The sequence below is a fragment of the Lissotriton vulgaris genome, chromosome 5 (assembly GCF_964263255.1).
Source record: "Lissotriton vulgaris chromosome 5, aLisVul1.2, whole genome shotgun sequence".
Classification (NCBI taxonomy): Eukaryota; Metazoa; Chordata; class Amphibia; order Caudata; family Salamandridae; genus Lissotriton; species Lissotriton vulgaris.
Genome location: NC_141693.1, coordinates 746,835,923 through 746,861,901, shown reverse-complemented (window position 1 = coordinate 746,861,901; position 25,979 = coordinate 746,835,923). Strand labels below are relative to the sequence as shown.

The window sequence follows — 25,979 nt, the reverse complement described above, 5'->3', positions numbered from 1 at the left end:
GCAATTTGGACAAATGGCATGTATCAAGGAAATCTGCTTTGAAAATAAGGAATCGCAAAATTTGTGATTCCTTATTTTGCGATTGCATTTAAGGAATCGCAAATTTTGCGATTCCTTAAATGCAATGTAAGAAGCCAAAAAAATTCGCAAATTGGCCTTAAGGAATCGCAAATTACCACCAACTTCTGGTTGATGGTAAGTTGCGAATTCCTTTCAAAATGCATATTTGTGCATTTTTCAAAGTGCCATGTGACGCACATACATGCCCTTAGGGCATGTATGTGCGCCACATGTGCCACATGCGCCACATGTGCACCCATGCATGTTTCAGGGGTGCAACAGGGTGTCCTTTGGACATCCCTGCACCCTTGAAATTATTCTCAATTTGCGATTAGCAAATTGCGATTCGCAAATTGAGAATTATTTCCCATTTCCCATTCAATCATATGGGCCTCCTGGCCCATAGAAATGAATGGGAAAGTATTCCTTAATTGCGATTCGCAATTTGCTAATCGCAATTAAGGAATTCTAAGGAATCGCAAAAAAAATGCGATTTTCTACATACATACCCATTTGCGATTCTCAAATAGCGATTTCTTAAAAATCGCTATTTGAGAATCGCAAATGGGTATCTTGATAGATATGGCCCCTTATGTTTTTGTCTTCGTGTTCTCGCACCCTTCATTTGCCTTGTTACTATTTACATTAGCTGTCTGAAAATCTATGCTCTACAGACATTTTTAGGGAAAGTGTGATGAGAAAATGAACTGTTTCACTACAATTCTTTTAGAGTATTATTGGATAGGTTGAACCCCCAACTCACCTGGAAAATGTTAATCTAGATTAAGACAGCGAGGGGAGGGGGGCACTTTTGTTCTTTTAACTATGGAAACTTTAATTATGTTTTTAGATTATTATATTGCAGCTCACATTGCGGTCCCATAGGTTAGGTGGAGACATTTGCATATTAACTGTTCGGTACAAATCATGAACTGTAAATAGTGTATATATATGAATGTTTGCAAATGTACGCATATTTATTTCTATCTAGTTTATTCATTTTATGCACAACGGATGTATGTATTGCTGCTTCTTTTATGATTTTAATTCATCAAAATAAAGAGTTTTGACTGACTGACTGACTGAGACAGCAAGTATTAGAATATTCACTGGTTGCTTCCTCAAAATCTCTGCATTTTAGCCACTTTAAGTGCCACTTGTGCTGCAAGATGTGTGCCTGTGTGTTTAAAAAAAATTATTGGAAGGCTCCAAACCATCCTGGGAAAAGTTGAATCCACTTTTCATGCTCATTTAGCACACCTTGGGGAAGATATTTAAGCTGCCCCCTTCAAACTGACTCTCACCGCTGTTTTCCTCTTTGCCCCACAGGACGCCATGCTGGTCATCCTCAAGAGCCTCATGCCAGCTTCTCTCTTCAATATCATTGGCTTCGGCTCGACCTTCAAGACTCTCTTCCCCTCCAGTCAGGCGTACAGTGAGGTGAGTGTGGGAGAGGGTGAGATGAGGAAAGCTTGGAGAATGCCTTAGGCCAGCCAGGGAGTTGCCCCTGGTCATAGGATACTGCGAAGAGGCCTGAAAGTGATAATTTACTACTGGAATATTGTTGTCACCATGCCGTCTGACATGAAGAGTGTCCTAAATATCGTTTACAAAATTATTATCACCTTCATGATCCCTGGTATAAAACTGTTAAAGGGTTGTTAATGATAACTTAGCTCATGTTCGAAAATCATTCTTGTTTTTTCAATTTTTTAGAACTGTTGTATTTATTTTTATATCTAATAAAACTCATAATATTGCTATACAAAGGGCATTGACATAGGCACACGAAGTGATGTATCCTCTGTGCAAGTATAGAGTCATTCAGTGGAATAAGCCAAGATCCAGCCATCCAACATCACATATTTTTTGTGCACTCTTTAAAAACGGATCTAATTGTGACACCCATGGGGAGTTGGAGAGATAGTGGAGTAATTCCTTAATATAAGATATTGAGAAGGAAAGAAATCTATCTTACAGTGGGCTGTGAGCAATGGACCAGAAACAAAAATGAAGTGCAACTAAAGTTTGAGGAGGACATGCGACAAGAACTTGAGGACAGAGTGTCTGCTTTCCCCGTGTTTTGGTGTCAAGTGAGGTTTGGCGTGCTGGAGTTACATGTATTGTTTTGGGGACTCAGTGTGCCATAAGGTGTCCCAAGAAAGGGGCAGCCAACATTTCATGAGTGACAGGTTTTATTTTTTTAAACTGCATGTGCCACTGATATTCTTGCATAACCATATATTTGTTGGAGGAGATCTCATCATTGGTAGTGTGTGGTGCAGTGGTCTTCTATGTGTGCCCTATTGGAGTGGTATCTGTCTTCACCACGCAAGTTACAGTGCTGAAATAAGTGACTCTGGCATTAGGGGTCCCCGTGGAGAGCGCAGTCATCAGCACGTGCTCCTATTGAGAGGTGGCAGATTCCACCACTCGAGTCTGGTGATCAGCGCTGATGTGCAGAGGCTCATCATAGGTTACCAGAGAAGGCAGCCTGCAGCTCCAGTGAGTGCTTATGTTGCGATTTTCAGCGATTGTCTTTAAAATAAAAGAGTACTGACCTCCAGGGTCTACTGACACGAAGGTGCTCTATGCATCTCGCATAATTGGACGGTGTAGTAGAGCAGCACAGTTTTGCTTCCATACAACTTACACTGAGGAAGGACATTCAGAAAAGATATGTACAGAGAAGAGAGACTAAGGATCAGAATACTGGTGTCTTCATGTGGTGAAAAGAATATAAGAGTACTGGACTTTCCCCAGTCCTGTCATTTCTGCTGTGTGTCAATTGTCCCTGGACCTCTTGAAAAGAGTAACGAGCATCATACCTCCTCAAAGTTGTTCTGTATGGTGGAAGAAGTGTGTGTTCTAGAATTCTTTAGCTCTTCTACATTGTGTGAGGAAATTGAACAATATTGATACAACGTTGCAATGATTGAGTTTGTGTTAGTATTTTGTCAATGGAGGACATTTTGTTGGATTCATTCAAACTTTGGAAATGGTTACCCCACTGAGAGAGCTAAAGTGTTGTTGCTTTTATTTTTGGAATTTCCTCTGTCCTAGAGTTTGGGGAAAGTGTTTATTATGCACTGCTGTGGCAGATTGGGGTAGTAAGCACATTAGCCTCCTCCCGGTTGATGTGTGGAAGTAAACATTGTACATCCATGGTGTGACTATATCCATGGTATGGGAGCGTCTTATTAGCAGGTTGAAAAAGGTACGCATTTGAATATTATTTTGCAATGATGTATTTGTTGGGCACATATGACTTTAGGGAAGAGGAGTAATTGCTCATGTTGTGTGAGCTATGTATCTGATGCCAATCTGAGAAAATGGAGCACACAGTGTTTGGTATGCAATTAGCAGAGAAGTGCAGCAGTACTCCGTTCTTTACAATTGTGAAGGTGGGAAAGAGTAAAACTCTGTCGCAAGTGACTTAGGGCCAGATGTAGGTAAGTATATTTTCCCGACTCATAAATACAGAATTTTACCGATTCAGTATTTATGATTTAGGTAAATTCGGTAATTGAATTACCGAATCTGTAAAAATCGGTATTTACCAAATCGGTAAATACCGATTCGGTAATGCCCATTGATTCCTATGGGCCATGAAGCCCATAGGAACCAATGGGCATTACCGAATCAGGGGGTGTCACTTTGACACCCTCTAGCACCCCAAATACAGGCATGTGTGCCATGTGGCACACAGGCATGTCTGTCTGTCACATGGCATAGGTGTGCATGCACACATGTGCATGCACACCTGGATTCGGTATTTTACCACCCAATTGGATTGGGTGGTAAAATACCGAATCTGTAAGGCCTTTGGGACTCAGAAGAGTCCCACCTACATCTGGCAGTTACTGAATCGGTAAAAATACTGATTCTGTATTTTACCGATTTGGTAAATTTACCAATTCGGTAAATTTACCGAATCGGTAAAATTGGCCACCTACATCACAAATACCCATTTACCGGTCGGTAACGGCCGAAATCGTCTGTTACCGGTCGGTAAATGGCCTCCTACATCTGGCCCTAAACCTTTTGTGTGCTTGGGAAAGTGTAATGCACTTGTGAATGTGAGGTGACAGCTGTAGTAGAGGAGTGCTCTGTTGTGTGGCTTGTATGATGTATTGCATAGGTGGGAAAGAGGTGTAACTTGTGTTGTGGCTGGTAGTTCTTCAGTTTTCTTCTGGGACCAGCCATTAATGTGTACAAGTGGAGAGTTTCAACTTGACCCGAATCGCGTATCAGAGCACTTTACATTGCACATGTTACATTACAAGAGGACATATTCATTTTTGCTAGGCAAAGTACATCAGGGCAGGTTGTCTTGTGTGTCTATGTTTTCAAGTATGTTTTTTCTGTTTCACCCTCACCTGCTCATGGACCAGTAATAATATGGTATAAAGGAAAGGGGGGATTGGACAGGTGTGTGGTAGTGGTGGCTTTCGTGATTGTCTTGTTGGTGAATGTGATTACGTTTGTGTGTACTGGAGTCAGTCATTGTTGTGATGGGAGGATCTGACTTGGCTTGAGAAGATGTAAGTGTAGATTGCAGTATGTGGGTGTGTCCCAATCCTGGCACCTTAGGGCAGTGGTCCAATGTACTGACGATGACTTGTATTGGGGTGGTGCAAACACCAGTGCAGTCCAGAATTACCACCTTAGCACCAGTCACTATTAGCACACTGGGCTGCACTGGTGCTTGAGTGTTGTGTTTTCAGAAGCTTTAGTCCGCACATACTGGAGTCTTTTATTATTGTGTAAGTTCGTAAACTCCCAGAGGGCATTGTGCTAGGTGAAGATTTAGTTGATTCTTCTGTCTGGCACATAGCCATGTTGGTTTGACCAGCTAGTGACTGGATGTTGGGAGTGGTGGAGTGCTGGGCTTTTGTGTTTGTGCGAGGGAGAGAGTAAAGCAGTGTATTTCCCTTGAAGGCATATGCACGTTATTTGTGGGAGACGGAATTAGCGTGAGAGAGTATCTTGTCATTTCGTGGTCATTGTTGCATTGCTTTGACTTTTATCCTGTGTGTAAGGAAAGAGGAAGACATGATTACGTGGCATGTTTGGTCTGTCCTATGTGTCAGGAAAGGGGATGACTTAGTGACGTGATGTGTCCGTGCATGTATGAGCTGAGTCAGCATGCTGTATAATGTTGAGTGTGGCTGCTGTGAGAACGCGATGGCGCTTGGAATATGGGGGTCTGGTGCTAGGTGAAGCCGGGCGCTTAAATACAACTGGGCTTATCACGCTGATGCTGTAACCTAAGTGCATGAAATTAAATTAAGAGTTTTAACTCCTACCTGAATGGCTCTAGACTCGTGTGTGAAGACCCTGCCTTCGAACTACAACATTTTGGTGACAAGTTGTTAACCAGGACATGCATTTAACAACCACCCACTGAATGATTCCAAACTCTTGTTTGAAGACGCTGTCTTCCAACGGCAACAACTCCCTTTCTTATTTAGGACACAACCTGGCCACTTCACACAATTTCTAGGTTCAAATATTCATCCACAGTACACAAGTATGCTATAGCACACCTTTCATTCTTCTCCACAGCTAACCCTGTGCACATAGCTTAACCCCCCTTCCTCCTGATATACCGCCAATCAATAGAATTCAGTTTATGCATTGGTTGCATCGAAGTCATAGCGCCGACCGCATCTGCAGCACACAACTTACCCTGAGTACACAGCGATTTCACCGTGCATAGCCTTTGCTCTCCAAAAAACTCCATCCATAGCTCACTTCACCATATTACATCACACCATCAACTCATTCAGGGTACACAACTCAACTCATTGTTTGCAAATAGTCAATGCAGAGCAACATACTGCCCACCCTTGAACAAAATACATAATACAAAGTTACGAAAATGCACACCCTGAGGCTCAATCAGCCGATACACTACACAGCTCCTGGTCTGAACATATTTATGTATACAGCCACGTGCGGGGAGATGCTGCACAGAGAGAATATTATACAACCTGAGGCACAGACACTCGCAAATGAAGCCTACCCAGCTCCAATCAATAATCCATCCAGGGCACATTAGCCTGCCTAAAGTATATTCGATGCCACCTGTTTAGTGCACAACCTTCATTGCAGCCACTCACCATAAGATGCTACACTGCATGAGTGAAACATGCAGCTTTAGGCACAGTCACCTGCACAATACATGCTACAAAGATCCAGTCAAGAGCACATCTCCAGGCAGCCAACTCCAAAAACTTGCTACCTGGCCCTAGAATAACATGCTCCCTTTGGCATGGCTGACCGCCTTATTTATATTACACAGCTCTGCCTAACTAATCTCACATGGTTAGAGCGTCTGCTAAAACACTCTACAGAACTTAATGAAACTGCACCTCTTTGGGCACAGAATACTCCTAGACATAGAGCAGGTCCAGTCGTACACATCCGTACACACAGTCACATCCCAAGTGTGTTGTGTAACTTGAGTAAAGTGCCCATTCTTGGGATTCTTGACCCTACACACTACACACCTTTCGCAAAGCACACATACTTGGACACACCTTCCCGACCTAACTTACTATATTGATTCATTATAATGGATTTCCCCTGGCGAAGCCACGTGCTCCATCCAGACTACATTTAGGTAAAGTAGACAGATTCTCTTGAGTTGCTCCGCAATTGAATATACTCTATTTTTACGGACAGCTACTCAGGGCACTTCTTGGATTCAACAAAATGGCAAAAGGGGGTCCTGTCCAGCGGAGTACTTTGAGCCCGAGCAGTTAGTGGCAAAAGGATCGAGACACAAGAGGAGATTGGAGCCAGGAGATCACCTTTGGCCAAGCGCCGACAGCACATCATTGCCGCCAGTCGCGCCGCCGCTCCGGGACTTCAGTTCCCGAGAGCCTTTGCGGCGGCGCGTTCCCTGACGCGTTACACGCGACAGGAGGGGCTTCAAAGGAAGCGAGCCCTCGGCGGAGCGGGGGGGTCCTGTCCAGCGGAGTACTTTGAGCCCGAGCAGTTAGTGGCAAAAGGATCGAGACACAAGAAGAGATTGGAGCCAGGAGATCACCTTTGGCCAAGCGCCGACAGCACATCATCGCCGCCAGTCGCGCCGCCGCTCCGGGACTTCAGTTCCCGAGAGCCTTTGCGGCGGCGCGTTCCCTGACGCGTTACACGTGACAGGAGGGGCTTCAAAGGAAGCGAGCCCTCCGCGTCGCGGGACGCGAGCGGGATGCCCGGGGCTAAGCCCGGGCAAAGGGCGGGCCCTCTGTGGCCCTCAGAGGCCAGAAGAGGCTGGGCTGGGCCACAAACCTTGGTCGAGCATATATAGCTCCTTATTACTATTACTTCTAGGATACACGGGTTATGTCCTGCCGTGAAACTAGAAGCATGGCCGCTGCAGGAGCTAAAAAACTTACTGGGACTTTGGACGATTTCATCACCCGCACTCACGCTTTAATCGACGAGGGAATAACACTAATGGATAGGAGAGTCTCCCAAGACCTGGCCATGGCCAAGCGCTCCTCCTTGGGCCTTATTGCACAGGCACAGACACCTAACATTGATTCTCGGTCAGATATACGGGCCCTAGTTCATAGTTCCGGAGAGCCTGGGGATCTTGACGCTTCAAACACTGTACAGGATCTTGAGGCTTTACCTAACCTCAATATCTTAACAGAGAGTGGAGCGCAACAAAGCGAGTCAAACACCTCTAACACCATATCCGCTACAAAAGAAAGGGGCCGGTTAGAAGGGGCAATCCCCAAGCAGAAACGTAAGGTCATTAAACCACCCATCCCTAAGGGAAAGAAGGTTCAAATCCCCCCTAATCTCCCTAACAGGGATAAATTGCCAGCAGTTTTACCCTGTTCCACAGAGGTACCGCATTCCATCAAAATTGGTTTACCCCTGAGCCTTCCAGATGACACTATTTTTGATCAAAGCCTGGAAGAAATTTTGGAGCTGAGTGGGGAAGTAGGTAATTTAGTAAACTCACCATCACAGGAGGGGAATGGCTCAAGCATAAATAACATCACTATTTTTAATATGCTAAAAGAATTGCTGGAACCCATAGAGGCTAGATTACGCTGCCTGGAAACTGTCCTTAAAAACATACATAAGGATATAAGTGCTCCTAGCTTCACGTTAAACAATAAAACCGGCCAGGCCACCAACCCACCCAAAAAGGCAAAGCCTTCGGTGGTTGTTAACACAATGTTGGAGACCAATAACGTGGCGCCCAAGAAACCTAGTAACACTCCAAACCAGGCTGGCACCATAACAAAGACCTCTGTAACGGACCAAACTAAGAAATCAGACCTAACCCAGAAACCAAATAATAATATTTCAACCCCTCAGGCTACAGCGAGCGATTATTTATCTCAGCCTTCAAATCTTGATGCTCCCGACAGAGCCAAGGGCATGGCGCACAGAAATATTCATCTTCCCCCTGATGCCTGTCCCTACGTGGTCATTCTCACTGGTGTTACTGAAATTCCTCCATTAGAAGTAGAATCGTACCAGGCTCTCAAAAACAAAGTATGTCACTGGCTATCCAGAAATTATCCTCTCCCGCCAAACATACCGAGTAATATCCTAATGATAGAGAGAGCTCCGTGGGTAGGAGGCAACAGAAAAAATCTTCCAGGGGACTGCGTTGTGGTCACTTTTGAGAATACGGAGGTTGTAGATTTTATCTGGAGCAGTGGAGCCCCTAGATATCAGGCGAGTACGGTGACTGCTAGACCTCTTACGTACTTCTATCTCCCACAAAATCAAGCCGATAATCGATGGAGCTGGCTAAAAGGACCACATGACCGTAAACCCAGACAGAGATTTAACTCCCCCTGGGATACACAACCCCTTGGCTGGGAGGAGGGGTGGGATGCTGGATGGAACTTGGCAAGGAGTAGAAGAGGCAGACAGCGGCAAGGCGGTCCTTTTCTTGGCCCTCATCTCATCCAACCTTATCATCATCACCACCCTCCAAATGGTCTAGACAATCCCTTGCACTTCCCAATAGCAAATCGCTTCGATTGCCTGTCAACCACAGACTGGGTTGACTGACATACACAGGGCTCCCCAATGGGACGGAGTTACCAGACTATTTCCATTTAACCTTGCAAGGATGTTGCCACGGAGGACTTGATTAAAGTAAACGTACCTACTACACCTGATAAAAGTTCGGCGGAGGGCCAGTGCCGGGGAGCGTCTATCCCCCCTAACGCAGATTCACCACTATGCAAACTTCTTACCTGGAATGTGGCGGGTTTAAACGCAAAGGCTTTAGACCCCATATGGCAAGGGTTCGTAAAACAATATGACATCCTGGGACTCCAAGAAACTTGGGACGCCACCACGAGTTTTTCATTGGATGGTTTTTGCAGTTTTTCTACTCCAGCAGTACCAGGAGTAAGAGGGAGAGCAAAGGGTGGTCTACTCACACTGTGTTCTCTGGAACTGGTAGGGGTCTTCAAAAAACTAGATACCGCACCCACTAACACGTTAGTCGTGGAGTGGACCCTACCTGATTCAAAACTTTTTTTACTTATTAATTTTTATAATTCCAAGGAGATCTCCTGCACGAATGAACATTTGACCTCCTTGTTAGACTTCCTGTCAGTCTATAGGCATGATTGCATTTCTGTCCCTGAGATGGTAATCCTGGGTGATTTTAACATTCACCCCTGCGAGGGAGATTGCTATAACGATAGATATGGGGGTTTACCGACCGAAGGCATTCCCCATTTCGAACACACAAATGAGGGTGAGTGCCTTGAGACTTTCCTCGCGAACTTAAACCTATTTGAATTTGATCAAGCCAAAAATGAGCCTAGAGCCCCAACCTTTGTGGGGAGAGACGCCAACACCGTCATAGACTATATTTTTTTATCAACCGGGGCCCTGGCAAAGTCATGCGAATATAGGGTTGTTACTGCTAGTTTCAGTGATCATCATCCTGTCCTCCTAATGCTGGACCTAGACTGTTTCCGGACCCGCAGATCGACACGTGTGGTAGCTCCAAAGGATTTGACGACTAAGGACCGGGGAAGGCGCCTAAAATGGGAGATGATTGTCCCCGATCAATTCTTCCAATTAGTAGCCCAAGAGTCTGAGGCTAACATGGCAGTGTGCTTAGATCCAACCGCCCTGGGCTCCGATGTAGTGGCTGCATACGAGGAGATTTGTGCAAGGATCTCTAAGAACTTGGAGCTAAGGTCAGGTGCACAAAGGAACAAGAAGATTCACAAATGGTTTAATAAGGAATGTTCGCAAAAACACAGTGCCCTGTTGAAAGCATTAAAACACAAACCCAGAGACAGGCTCTTAGTGGGTAATTTAAGGAAGGAATACAAAATTGCAGTTATTAATCGCAAAACTCAAATTAAGGAGGAAGCTTGGGACAGATTACTATCCACTGATGTTTTGAGAGACAGCAAAATGTTTTGGGCCACCGTGAACCAGCCCTTTTTTTCGGAGGACGGGAAAACTGATATGGACTGTGTGATTGAAGATGATAGATGGCTAGGCCACTTTAAACAGATTTATGAATCCACAGCACCAACTTCACCAGCCAGCGCCCATGATTCACCCAACCTGGTTATGGAGTTTAACACCACGGAAGTTGAAAGGGCGATTAAAGACACAAGCAAACACAAGGCCCCGGGACCTGATGGGGTCCCTGCAGATCTCTACATCCAGTATCCTCAATTTTGGTCAAAAATATTAACCAATGTTTTCAATGCGATACCTGCAGCTGGCTTTCCTTCCTCTTGGTCCACCTCCATTATTGTGCCCATTTTTAAGAAAGGGAACAGGGGGGACCCTGCCTGCTACAGGCCAATCTCCCTGTTGGACTCTGCCGTTAAGATCTTGGGCAGAGTCATTCTGCAAAGACTGGGGGATTGGCTCGAGGAGAGCGGGATCCTTTCGGATTTACAGTATGGTTTCAGAGCACATAGAGGGACTATGGACTAATGTTTAAACCTTCACCTTATTATTAGTAAATACACCGTGGTGAAGGGGGGGCTTCTTTATTTGAGATTTATGGACTTATCTTCCGCTTTTGATTTGGTCAACCGTTCAAAACTGTGGATTATTTTGCGTGATCTGGGTTTGGACACTACTTTGGTTAATTTTTTGCACGACCTCCATCAAAATCTGTGTGCTTCTGTCAGGGTAACAAGGGAGGGAAGATGCACAGCGAAGTTTAGGTCAGGGAGAGGGGTCAGACAAGGCTGCATTCTGGCCCCTCTCCTCTTCACATTATACATCAACTCTTTGGGGAAATCTTTGAACTCAGCCACCCTGGACATGCCGCGTATGGGGGGGCTACCTATTCCGGTCCTCCTATACGCGGACGATGCTGTCCTTATAGCTCGGACTGGTACGGGTCTGCAAAGATTATTTGATCACTTTGGTGGTTTCATGGAAGCCCTGGACCTAAAGATTAACACTGCTAAATCTCATGTTATGGTTACTGGCTCACGAAAGAAAAACATGAAGATTAGGTCCTTTAGCTGCAACAGCTCGCCAATTTCGAGGGTTCCCTTCTTTTGTTATTTGGGTGCCACTTTCGACGAGAAAGGAACTTGGGGCGCCCAATTGAAACTAAAGAAGAACGGAGTTACCAGATCCACCACAGCCCTTTTGCATTTCTCCAAAAGATTGGGTTCGAGACCTATGGAAGCCATGACTCGTATTTATAGAGCCAAATGTGTGGCAATTGCATCCTGTGGGGCAGACATTTGGGGCTATGTCTCAGCCCCAGGCATCCAAATTGCAGAAAACAACTTTATTCGAGCCTTGTTATCACTCCCGAAATCATCTCCTACATATTCAATCCATAACGAAATAGGCTTGGGACATGTCACTGATCTCTTAAAAATGTCGCCACTGTTATGTTGGATTAAAACCTGGACAAATGAGGAGATCACATTGAATCATTGCATCCTCAAAGATTGTATGACTCTGGACAAAGCAGACAGTATACCGTGGCTGGCGTATGTTAGAGCGGCATGCGCGAGGCTAGGGCGTCCGGATATGTACTCCCTTCCACAAAACCTTAAAAAAGAGGATGTAAAGTGGGTCAAGCAGCATTTTCGAAATATGTTGGAGGGTGAAAGGGAAACGGTCGAACTTTGTAAGCCAATGGTAAGATCACTTTTTCAACTTTCATCGTCCATGGCTATGGAACCTTATCTAAAATACGTAACCAAACTTTTTCATCGTTTCCTACTTATAATGTTCAGGTTCAACCTGATACATCTGGTGCTTGGCTCATACACAAAGTGGGGTACTCCAGAAAATTCCCCACCCTGCACCTCAGATTGTTTTTCCACACAGGACACTCTGCACCTAGTCATGCTCTGTGAACATTATTCGGTGGCTCGAAAAAAAAATCTTGTCCCTATCCTGAAAGACTTGAACTTTGTGCAGGTACGGCCGGCTCTATTATACCTACAGATGCTGAATTCGGTACAGGTCACATATGGTGTAGCTTGTTTCTTGGTAGCAGCCGCTAGACAAAATAAATCAAGAATTGCCCCAATAATTAACCACCAAACCTGACACTTGCAAAAATTCGGTGGGAATGTGCTAAATATACTGAAATGGGTACTCCCTATATCTATCTATTCTTTTTTTTAAAACTCGTTTTTGTAAAGCCTTTTTAACATGCTTTTTATCCAGGATTATCAATCAACCTTTATACTTGTTTAATTGTATTTTAACTTGGTTTTATGAACTATGTATTGCTTTTATGGTTTTAATTAACCGAATAAAGTTTTTTGACTGACTGACTGACTAACAAAATGGCACACACCTGGACACAGACACCTGCCCCGGCAGATTGCCCTGCATCGGTGATACTCATACACACCTGCTGTAGGCTAGGCCTTGGCGAAATTTACATTACACTGGCGTAAACTTGCGTAATTTCAGTAATATTTTATGCTAGTTACATGAAACTTCAGAATTTATGCCACAGTATTAAATTATGCGTCATTGGAGGAAAACAATGTGTGCAAGCACACAGGAATTAACACACATGACCAGAACAGGAGCGGCTACTGTTGCAGTACTTCTGTTTTCTACACTATTTTTTTAATGTAAAGTGTGAGCTTTTGTCCAAAATTGGATCGTTTTTTACCCCCTGTTGGGACACACTGCTGTTGCCCTCTCCTCTGCTGTCCAGGACATTTACTGCTGCTTGCCACAGGACGGGGAGAGTGACCCCGAGGGGAACCGCTGTTTGGGCTCGCCACTACCGCCCACCACGCCGGGACTTCCAGACGGGTACTACATCCTCCAGAAGCCCCTAGCGTCGCGGATTGCTGCGTCACTCACCAGCGCCAGGAGGCGCTCAAATACAGCTGAGCACTCCCGCAGCGCGGGATCGTTTTTTTACCTCCTGTTGGGACACCCTGCTGTTGCCCTCTCATCTGCTGTCCAGGACATTTACTGCTGCTTGCCACAGGATGGGGAGGTGACCCCGAGGGGAACCGCTGTTTGGGCTCGCCACTACCACCCACCACGCCGGGACTTCCAGACGGGGACTACATCCCCCAGAAGCCCCTAGCGTTGGGGATTGCTGCGTTACTCACCAGCGCCAGGAGGCGCTGAAATACAGCTGAGCACTCCCGCCCGTCAGCAGCAGGCTTAGGTAGGGCTGGGCCACCCCCTTAACATTTTCATCTCGGACACAAATTAAGCTGTCTGTTCTACTTTGACTTTGAATATAAGGGGGACTTTATTTGCACTGTATTGTGCCAGTGGGTCATCTCAGTGAACTTTCCGATTTATCTCAAAATTGTACCCAAGGACTTTGGTTTACTGTTGACATACTTATTTACTTTATGGCTATTCTTTTGGATGTTTAATTCTATCTGTGGCCTGTTAGCTTATCTGCCTTAGCAGATAATATAGAGTGGTTTTTCAATCTTCAGAAGTCGCTAATTTGCAGCATAGGTCTGGGGTTCCAGTAAGAAGCATTCTTCAGTATGAATAAAGAGAAGGGTAGGACCGTGGTGGGGACACTTGATGCCTTCCTGGTGAGGGCTGAGTCTGTCCTTGTTTGAGAAATTCAACTTACCGAACGTAGGTTGTCTTTAGAACCGTCACGCCCTCAGAGCAGACTCTCCCTCACTCCTAACCTTATGGCACCAAGCACAGACTCTAATAATGTGACTCCTTCACCTCACAGAATTATTTCTTGTCCCCCATTACTAACTGTAACAGATTCTCCTGAGATGCCTGTACCCCTAATATCTCCTGAATATAGCCCGATTAGACACTCTGTCACAAAGGCCAAAAGGCTAGATGTAAAAGTCAACACATACACAATTCGGAACTTCTCTCTATCTCCGCTAAGGCCAAAAGAAAAAACACCCCCAAGCAGGGCAAGAATGCTATCTGCTCGAACGGGAAGAAAAGGAAACTGGCAGAGGGTGTATGTGAGTTGGGTAGTCCAAATAAGCAGAAAGAACCAGCTAGTAACGTAAATTTATTACAGGACGATGCTTTTTGGGGCAAATTGAAGTCTATCTTGGTAACTGCTTTGGAACACATCCATGTAAAAATCTTCAACATAGAATCTAGGTTATCAAAGATAGAGGAGCTGGCACAAGATATCCATTAATTGGTACAGTGCGCCTCCTCTAAACTAGTAGCTCACACACCATCCGGTATAGGTAAGGAGTCTTCTGTGGGCTCATCCTCTAATGTGCTAATCAAAGAACAATCGAGGTATAAGGCCGTGAATTCTGTTATAACCACCAATCACCCTGACTGCTCTGAGAGTAGGGAAATTGTAGGGGGGGAGAAAGGGGGAAGCTCAGGCATTGTCATCATTGACAAAAATCAGCAAGAATATCATGAAACTCCTTATGATCCCTCACTAAACTTAAATTTACCCCCAGAAGCAACACCGTATACGGTGATTTTGACCAATATTCCCCAACTGGCCACTAATGTGTTTGAACATTGGTCTACCCTAAGGAACAAGGCTCTCCACTTTTTGACTTCCAGGACAAGCCTGTAGGAAGGCCTCTTTTCGGAATTCAAAATGATTCGCAGGATTAGTTGGGTCAGCCTCTCCCCAAAATTGTTAAGAGGAGACTGGGTAGTTATAACTTTTAGGGCCCCACACCTGGTTGGCACAATTATAGAGAGGGGCGGAATGGGCTGGTTACCCCACACAACATAAATATCCTACCTCTAGGATACTTTTATCGTCCCTTAGAGCCTGCTCTGAATATTGGTTTTAATTGTGCTCCAGAGAGACATTGGGAAATGAGACAGCCTAGTCACTACCTACCAACTTATAAATGTTTTGAGGTTTTCAGGGGTCTGGAGTGAATGATTGACTTAACCACATGCCCTGTTTTAAATCTTAGGGATGGTGCGGAAGTGGTGATTTACAGAGCCTGAATGACAAGAAGGTCACTTTGACCCATGACCCTGGTAATGAGCCCGTACAAAGTAAAATCAATAGCTGTAATGGTGTAGTCCAATCTGTACACGCTACTATGACTCCAATTGAGATCGTAATCACCCCTGTACACCTTGTACCTGTTGACGAGCACCAGGTCTGTCGAATCATATCGTGGAACATTGCTGGTATTGGCTCTAAATTGAATGTCCAATTATGGTGGGACTTTATTCTCCAGTATGAAGTCCTTTGTTTTCAGGAGACCTGGGCTAAGGAGGCCATCCATTTAAACGGGTACAGGACATACCATATCCCTGCTGTTGAATCCCGGGTGGCTTGTGCGTGTATGTGTCGAACACTCTAAACCTGAAACTGATTACGGAGCTTGCTAGTGATTCTTATCACCAATTGCTTGTCCTGGACTTTGACGCAACATTTACTTTAGCTATGGTGAATTTTTACAATATTATTTCCCCAGGGCAACAGTGCGCTGTATTCAAGAATATGCATAAATCATTGAACCTGATAAGTAAATTCAATAGGAAAGATATCATGCTACATCTGACGGGGGATTTTAATTGCACTGTGTGTGTTAATGCTGGAACTAATCTTTGTGGGGCTTTATGTGAAGATGGTGCTTGCCCCCTACATTTTAATCATGCTGTTCTAGGGGATCTACTGAATGAATTTATTTACAGTTTTGATCTTGGTTTTGTTAATGAACTATGCTCACCACCTGTCCCGATGACAACAACTTTTAGTGGTCGGGGTTGTTGTTCTACTATTGATTTCATGTTGGCCTCTAGTAGTTATGATCCTAGACTTTATCCAGTATTGGGGTATCTTTCATAGATTCACATTCCTGAATCATTCCCCGTCATCGAGGCGGGAGTCCCACGGTAAAAATATATACAATAGCAGTGCCTAAAAACTTTCTTGTAGTAGGCTGGAAAGCCTAAAGGCCTAGCTAGGCCCAAAACTTAGCAGCCTATCTACCTCATTATGTAAAAAGACCTGAAATAGTAGCCTCAGCCAATCAGCTGTCCTCACCCTCTAGAACCTTCCCAGCGCAGGCAGTTGTCCTCAGATTTTCACCGCACATCGTGTGTAAGGGAGTCTCCCTGAGTGCCTACTCAGTTTTTGTCCTTTTCTCTTCAAAATGTCTGAAAAGAAGGCTCTTTTCAAGGCTTGTGGAACTTGCTTTAAGAAGAGGGTCCATGTGGACAACCAGCACTCTGGCACTATGACTGCATTTAATGTCTGCACCCCTCACATGTTGTGAAGGATTGTAGAATTTGCCGTACCTTTCCTTCAAAAACTATTAGGGATAGAGAGGCAAGGGTTCTTTTGTGGTTAAAATCATCTTCCACAGATGATGAGGACAAGGCCTCTACCTCCAGCAAGAGAGCCAGATCCAGAGAGAGCTCTTCCTCTGAGAGGAAGAAAAAACTTAAATCCTCTCAAAGAGTCCCAGAACCCTCAAAGAGTGCATCGCTTCCTTCAGGACCGTCCACTGTGAGTACTACTACTTTGACGTCTACCTCTTCAATTTCTTCTGTTACGGTCACCACTTCAGCTATTACTTTTCCTGTGGCGTCTGCTAAATTTTGACGTCGAAATCATCGTCCACTGTCCCGTCATCGACGGCTCCGTCGACGAAGATCCCTTTAGCCACGTCGACTAAGGCTCCGTCGACGAAATCTACAGGCCCGTCGACGGCAGTTCCATCGACGAAGTCATCAACGGCCTTGTCGACAAAGGTCTCGTCGACGAAGACACCATCTACGGCCTCGTCGACAAAGGGCTCGTCGACAAAGTCACCATCAATGGCCTCGTCGACAAAGGACTCATTGACGAAGACACCATCGACGGCCTCGTCGACAAAGGACTCGTCGGCAAAGACACCATCGATGGCCTCGTCGACAAAGGACTCGTTGACGAAGACACCATCGACGGCCTCGTCGACGAAGGACTCGTCGAAGAAGACACCATCGACGGCCTCATCGACGAAGGACTCATCGACAAAGACACCATCGTCGACGAAGTGTCCGTCGATAAAGACATCATCGACGGTCTCGTCGATGGCTACATCAATACCGTCGACGGCAGCTCCGTCTACGGAAATGTCATCTGCAATTCCAATGTCGACAGGTTCGTCGTCAACGAATTATATGAGAGCATTAACATCAGCTCATCTTATGCACAGCACACCTCCAAAGAGGATGCAATATACTCATTTTCAGATGAAAACTTATCAGAGAGACTACTCTCACATTTCTCCACTCGTTCCATCACATCTTTTGGAGACTTATATGGACGAACAATCGGATGACGGCGAAGAGGATGAGGGACCTTTTGGGGTTGCCCGTCACCCTTCACAATTGAACATCACATATCAGGAGGATGATGAGGTCTATGACCAGGAGCATTATTCGAATGATGACTTGTCAATGCCATACCATTCACCCCATACCAGACCCTCTCGTTTAGAGGACACAAGTCATCTCCCACCTACTTTGATCCAAGATTTACAAGCTATGCTGGCAGACTATCGCCAGAGATTTCCTCCAGCACCAGTTACACCTTCTGTGCAGCCTGTCCCAGTTGACATACCAAGGCCTCCTTCACCGCAAGCTTCATTGTCACCAAGGCAGGACACTGACCCTACACCCCAAGCTGACACTGATACCTCTTCTCAGGATGATAATGAGAGCAGGGAAGAGGGCGAGTTGCCGGATCATACACCTACGGATCTGTGGGATGATTATGTCATTCCCATTCCTTCACCGCCTGTTCCACGCCCGTCGGATTCTCCGCCTGAGGATATTGGCGGATTTCACAATCTTATGCACCGTGCTGCTAGTAGATTTAAATTGTCTGTCACAGTTGAGCAGTCTGACTGCTTTTTGCATGACTTTAAAGAGGGGTATCGCAGAGTCACCAGAGCTATACCTATTATCGATTACATATGGAAGGAGGGCCTCAACATCATGAAAACACCTGCTTCCATTCCGGCAGTCCTTCCAAGAATTGAGAAAAAGTATCGAGCTCCTCCTGATACTCCATCTTGCTTAATTGGACACCCTCGACCGGACTCGGTCATATCTCAGGCAGCACAACAGAGGTCCAAGAACCCTGCCACTCCTATTTTGACGCCACCTGACAAGGAGGGCAGGAGACTGGATGCAATTGGGGAGAAGTTCTCTGCTAATGCAGCGGCCTCCATTAAGGCAGCTAATTCACTAACAATTCTGGCCCGTTATGATAGACAGATGTGGTCAGATCTGTCTGAGTTCCTTGATCTGATCCCTGAGGATCGTCAACAGGAGGTACGCAGAATCGTACTTGAGGGAGAAAGGGCGGCATCGTAAGTCATTGATTGTGCCCTTGATATTTCCAACACCAACTTTAGGCAATTGGCGGAAGCAGCAGTCCTTCGGCGCCAAGGTTGGCTTAAGGCTACCACCTTCAGACCTGAGGTCCAAATGAAGATCTTGGACATGGCGTACGATGGGGATTCACTTTTTGGAAAACACATCGATGACGCTTTACTGGCAATAAAAACGGATACGGACACTGCCAAATCTCTAGGAACCCTACAATACAAGAGGGGGTCCTTTAGAGGAGCAAGAGGCCATGGTTACTCTTCCAGAGAGAACTATTCCAACCAGCAAAATCGACAGTACCAGTCCCAGTACAAACAACCATACTATCAGTCATCCTACAGACAACCTGCCTCTGGTAGTTTTTCTCGTCAGGGAGGGAAACGGCGCTCAAACAATCAAGGGCGTGATTCCAACAAGCGCCAATGAGCTTTGCCGGACGCCAGTCATTTATCCTCCCCTTCCCGTGGGCGCCAACATTTCCGCTTTTTACCAACACGGGCGGAAAATAACTTCGGATCAGTGGGTCCTAGATCTTGTCAGGAATGGACACACTCTGGAGTTTTTACAGAAACCACCAACAGCGCCGTCCAGGGGTCCCCCTCCCCCTCGTCTTCACTTACTATTCAAAGAGGCCCTAAAGATGCCACGCAAGAATGCGATAGAACGAGTTCCTGCCTCTCAGAAAGGGAATGGATTTTATTCTCGCTTCTTCCTCGTAGAGAAAAATTCAGGAGAGTGGCGTCCAATATTAGATCTGCGCAAACTCAACAAATATCTGAAGAAGCAGAGTTTTCGCATGGTAACGCTAACGGACATTCTGCATTGTCTCAACAAAGGGGACTTTATGGCTTCTCTGCTCTGGAAGATGCCTACTTCCACATTCCTATTCACCCAAACATTGCAAATACCTTAGATTTGCAGTGGCTGGCGTCCATTTTCAATTCAAAGTGCTTCCATTCGGCCTGAAATCGGCGCCAAGAATATTCACCAAATGTTTGGCCCCGGTGGCAGCCATGCTGAGGTCACAGGGAATACAAGTTTTCCCATACCTCGATGACTGGCTACTAAAAGGACCATCGAGAAAATCCACGATGGAGGCGGTCAAGAGTTCCCTCTCCCTTTTCTCAAATCTGGGACTGACCCTCAATTCCAGCAAATCTCAGCTTCAACCTCGCCAGGAGTTGACCTTTCTAGAAGCAGTGTTGGACACATGTCAGTGCAAAGCGTTCTTGACTCAGGAGCGGCAAAACAAACTGTTAAAGCTGGCAAAACAAATATTTGCAAGAAGGTCACTTTCGGTTCGAACATTTGCTTCCCTTCTGGGGATGTGCTCCTCTGCAATCAGCCTCATCCCTATGGCGAGACACAGAATGAGGCCTCTGCAGGAGGAATTACTTCGACAGTGGAGGCAAGTCGATGGATCGTTCGACGATCGCATCAAAGTAACATCCAAGATGAAGCAAGCCCTTCTTTGGTGGGCGAAGGTGCACAATCTGTCTGTCACATTTCTCCACGACATACCGGAGTTCATCCCTACAACAGACGCTTCCATGGAAGGCTGGGGAGGTCACCTCCAGGACCTTCAGATTCAAGGGCGATGGTCTTGTCAGTACCGAAAGACACACATCAACAGCCTGGAGCTGAGAGCCATTTTTCTATCCCTACAAGCCTTTCTTCCAAGGATTGCGAATTCGTCAGTGCTGGTGCGCACAGACAATACCACCAGCATGTATTATGTAAACAAACAAGGGGGAACGAAATCTCTCACCCTGTCGTTGGAAGCTCAAGAAATGTGGGAATGGGCAATACTCCATGGCATATCCCTCAGAGCAGAACATGTACAAGGTATTCAGAACTCTCTAGCCGACAACCTCAGCAGGGCTTTCACAGGCTGTCACGTATGGGAACTCGAGCAACAGCAAGTGGAAAGGATCTTTCAAACATGGGGAACACCAACACTGGATCTGTTCGCCACGTAAATGCCTATTTTATGCCAACAGGTTTCCTCAACAGGGATCAGGGGGAAATGCCCTTTTGATAAGATGGTCCGGGATATTTGCATACGCTTATCCTCCGATCCCGCTCATACCGAAAGTACTTCAAAAAATGAAGAGGGAGCATTGCACTCTCATACTCATTGCTTCCCGTTGGCCAAGGCAGTATTGGTTTCAGGAACTTCTTCTAGTCTTTCAGCAGCTCCCACTTCGTCTCAAACCAACAGTGTCAATGTTAACAAGGGAAGGGGGCCAGATCCAACATCCGGATCCTCAGTCACTGCACTTGCATGCCTGGCTCCTGATTTCTTAGAGTTCAAGGATCTTAACATCTCGTCAGACTACAGGGCGATCTTATCACAGGCATAGTACCATCAAGACATATCGTTTTAAGTGGAAACGGTTCTATTCTTGGTGTGGAGAAAATAATGTTCATCCACTCCAAGCTCCACCTGAGGACATGCTTCTTTATCTGCTGTCCTTAGCTAGGGCAGGACTGGCTTTCTCATCCATTAAGGTACATCTGGTGGCTATATCCAGATTCAGAAAGTGTTCCAACAAACCATCTTTATGTTCATTATCTTTGATCAAACAATTCCTTAAAGGGCTATTCCGAGCTTTTCCTCCAGTTCGGCCTCCTCCTCCTGAATGGGATCTCAATATTGTTTTGTCCCAACTTCTGAAAAGGCCCTTTGAACCTATTCATAAAGCGGAGCTGAAGTTTCTAACTTGGAAAGTGGCGATTTTACTGGCTCTCACCTCACCCCGCAGAGTCAGTGAGATACAGGCCTTCACGATTGCACACCCTTTCTTGCAATTCTCTAGAGACTTTGGGACGCTTAGGACCAACCCAAGTCAAGTCAAGTCAAGTCAATAAATTTATATAGCGCGCTACATACCCAGAGGGTCTCAAGGCGCTTGAGGATGGGAGGGGAATTACATGTCGAATATCCAGGTTTTAAGTTGCTTTCTGAATGCTAGGTGGTTCTGAGTGTGGCGAAGGTGAATGGGAAGTGAGTTCCAGGTTTTAGCCGCCAGGTAGGAGAAGGATCTTCCTCCCATGGTGGTTTTGTTGATGCGAGGGACAGCGGCAAGGGCTAGGTTGGAGGAGCGTAGCTGGCGGGGGGGGGGGGTGTAGAAGGAAAGTCGTGTGTTGAGGCATTCGGGTCCAAGTTCGTAAAGTGCTTTGTGTGCGTGGGTTAGGAGGCGGAATGTTATCCTCTTATTGACGGGAAGCCAGTGGAGGTTTTTCAGGTGGCCAGAAATGTGGTCTTTACACGGGATGTCTAGTATGAGTCTGGCTGAAGCGTTCTGGATGTGTTGGAGTTTTTTCTGAAGTTTGGCGGTGGTACCGGCGTATAGGGTGTTTCCGTAGTCCAGGCGGCTTGTAACCAGAGCATGGGTGACCGTTTTTCTAGTTTCGGTGGGGATCCAGCGAAATGTATTTTTGAGCATGCGGAGAATGTTAAAGCAGGATGATGAAACGGCGTTGACTTGTCTGGTCATCGAGAGTGAGGAGTCCAGGATGACACCCAGGTTCCGTGCGTGGTCCGTCGGGATGGGTGCTTTTCCTAGGGCCTCTGGCCACCAAGAGTCGTCCCAGGCGGAGGGAGAGGTACCTAGGATAAGGACTTCTGTTTTGTCTGAGTTCAGTTTCAGACGGCTGTGCTTCATCCACTCGGCGACTTCTTTCATTCCTTCATGTAGGTTGGTTTTGGCGGTGAGAGGGTCTTTGGTGAGTGAGAGGATCAGTTGAGTGTCATCGGCGTAGGAGATGATGTTGAGGTTGTGTTGGCGTGCGATGGTCGCGAGGGGGCTCATATATACGTTGAATAGGGTGGGGCTGAGTGAAGATCCTTGCGGCACGCCGCAAATGACTTTAGTGGCCTCTGACTTGAACGGTGGGAGGCGGACTCTCTGAGTTCTTCCGGCAAGGAACGAGGTGATCCAGTCGAGTGCTTTTCCTTGGATTCCGATGTTTCTGAGGCGTTGTAACAGGGTGCTATGACAGACTGTGTCGAAGGCAGCGGAGAGGTCAAGGAGGATGAGGGCGACTGTGTCTCCATTGTCCAGTAGAGTTTCATGCCGACCCAATTTCACATCAATCAGCCTGTCAAGCTCAAGACTTTTTTCCTGGATCCTAAAACTCCGGCGGAGAAGGTTTTACATTCCCTAGATGTGAAACGGTGTCTAAAGTTTTATCTTCAAAAAACAGAGGACATACGCAAATCTAATCAGCTTTTTGTTGCTTATGGTCAAGCCACCGTGGGTCAGGCTGTAACAAAGGCAACTATAGCTAGATGGTTGTCATCTACGATTCTCTTCTGTCATGACAAAGCTAACAAACCTTTAGCAAGAAAGGTTAAAGCGCACTCCACCAGAACAATGTCAGCGTCGACGGCCCTCTTCGCTGGAGTGACGCTGGAGAACATTTGCCGTGGAAAAGTGTGCACACCTTTACGAAGCACTACTGTCTGCAGTCCGCAAATCTGGATGATACCGCAGTTGGGGAAGCGGTGTTGCAGCATCTTCTTCAATAAGGTTAGACTCTTTATAGTCTTTTATCCTTCTTTTGACTGTTTTAAGCATATGTATTTCATTATGATGTTTTAATCTTTTCAAACGCTGTCCTATTCTTTAATGTTCTTTATGAAGGTTTTTGATTCATATGTTATGTAAACAAATTTGTGCTCTATAACCTTCCAGGTTGTGTGGGGGTGTATACGATTTATTTTGTCTCCCACCTTCCTCTAACGAAAGACATGATGTCACTGCTTGCTACTCTGATTCAGGCATGTGAATCTATGAAAGATACCCCAATACTGGATAAGAAAATAAGTTATTTACCTGTAACTACGGTTATCCAGTATTGGTATCTTTCATAGATTCACATGCACCCACCCTCCTCCCCGGCAGGGTAGTTCTGTTTTATGGATACTTATTCTCACTTGTGCTGGGAAAATCTGAGAAGAACTGCCTGAGCTGGGAAGGTTCTAGAGGGTGAGGACAGCTGATTAGATGAGGCTACTATTTCAGGTCTTTTTACATAATGAGGTAGATAGGCTGCAAAGTTTTGGGCTTAGCTAGGCCTTTAGGCTTTCCAGCCTACTACAAGAAAGTTTTTAGGCACTGCTATTGTATATATTTTTACCATGGGACTCCCGCCTCGACGACGGGGAATGATTCAGCCATGTGAATCTATGAAAGATACCAATACTGGATAACCGTAGTTACAGGTAAGTAACTTGTTTTCTTACTCTTTTTATGTCTCTGATAATTCTCTCAGTGACCATTTCCCTCTCTGTCTAACTGTCACTCTGCCGTCTAAGAATGTTGTAGTTACCAACAACAGACACAGACTGTTAGAGAATTTATCTATCGCAAGTACTAATGGGTACTCTCTGCTCTGGGCTATGGTGAATCAGACAGTGATGCTCAAACAAATTATTGTTAAATCTCTTACAGATATAGAGACTTGCCTTAATGAAGACACTCCTCCCACGGTATTATTAGTGTCTTTTCAGAAGGTAATCAAGGCAATTAGGGAATGTCTTAGGAGACAACTCAAGGCCAAGAGAGTACGGGGTGGTTTGATTCAAAGTGTACTAAATTACACACCATGTTAAAAAAAAAACTTCATAGGAAACCAAGGATCACCTCAGAAGTAAAGAGAGCTAGACAAGCCTACAATCAAGTCTTGAAAGATAGGAAGAACATACTTAGGGACGAGGCTTGGGAGGCTCTACATTTAGCCTCAGTAAACAACGACAGCGCAGGTTTCTGGAAGGTAATCAGAACACCCTTTTAATCCAGCGATACTAACCCTACTATAGAGTCAGCTATCCCGGAAACTCGGTTGATAGAGCATTTTACCCAGGTATATGGAGGAGCTGAAACCTCTGTAGGAACTCAAGTTTTTAGTGATCTTCTTCAGTCTATCTCCTTAGCTTTCACCCTGGAGGAGGTAGAAAGGGCTTTACTTACTAGCCGGGGCGGAAAGGTTCCTGACTTGTTAAATCAATCACATCTCTGTGGGGGCCTCTTCTTGTGCAGGTCCTCAACGCAAGTTGTAGTGTTGGACCCTTACCGACCTAGGTTGAGACTGTAATAGTTTCTATATTTATAAAGGAGACAGGAATGATCCGGGCTGTTACAGACCAATTTCCCTTTTGGATTCCATCATGAAGGTTGCAGGTCGGGTTGTGCTAGAGCGTTTACTTGACTGGGCTGACGCTAACTCGATCCTATCCGATCTGCAATACGGATTCAGAGCCGGACTAGGGACAATAGAACGGGGCCTGAATCTCTCCCTATTGGTGGGTATATACACCAGGGCCAAGAACGGGAACTTGTTTTTTGCCTTTGTGGACCTCTCAGCCGCTTTTGTCTGTGTGGTCCACTCGAAATTATGGAAATTGTTGGGAGATCTGGGGGTTGATGTAAATATTATTTATTTTCTTTAAAAAATGTATTCCGATGCCAAGGCACGCGTCGGCTATAGGGGTAAAGGACGAGTGTACAGCCGCCTTCCCGATTAAGAGTTGTGTCAGGCAGGGCTGATTCCTGGCCCCTTTTTAATTTATACATAAACGGGCTGGAAGAAGCCCTATGTAAAGGTAACCAGGACTTTCCTCAGATTAACGGTCGTCCAATACCAGCCCTATTATAAGTAATTGAAATATAATTAATTAAATATGTTAATTTATTTATTGGTATTTATTTTGAATTCATTGTTAATTAATTATTAATTGGTAAATAAATAAAATATAATTGGTCAATAGTTTTAATTAATTGATAATTATGTTAATGTTATTAATTTCTTTTCAGTAGTGGGTTGTGCGTTTATAGGGGAATAGTGTGGAAAGTAATTGATTTATAAATATTTAAATTTTTAAATTTATTTATTGCTTATTTTTGTGTAATATTTAATTTTTTATTAATTGTTAAATAATTTAGAGTTAATTGGTAAATAATTTGTATTAGTAGGTCATTTTTTTAATAATTAAATTTCATTTGTATTTTTAATTGATTAATTAATATATTATATAAACTTGTTAATTATTTTACATTATTTGTAATTGGTATTAATATTTAATTTAATTCAATTCATATATGAAGTAT

At 45.1% G+C, this 25,979-nt stretch overlaps 1 protein-coding gene across 1 annotated transcript in view; it reads left to right on the top strand.

The window, feature by feature from the left end:
• Positions 1-25,979, top strand: part of VWA5B1 (von Willebrand factor A domain containing 5B1) — a 1,100,054-nt gene that overhangs the window by 222,711 nt on the left and 851,364 nt on the right. Inside the window, exon 8 of the mRNA XM_086920192.1 lies at positions 1,390-1,500. Coding sequence (XP_086776318.1) covers positions 1,390-1,500 — 111 coding nt within the window. The remainder of the gene's footprint in view (positions 1-1,389; positions 1,501-25,979) is intronic.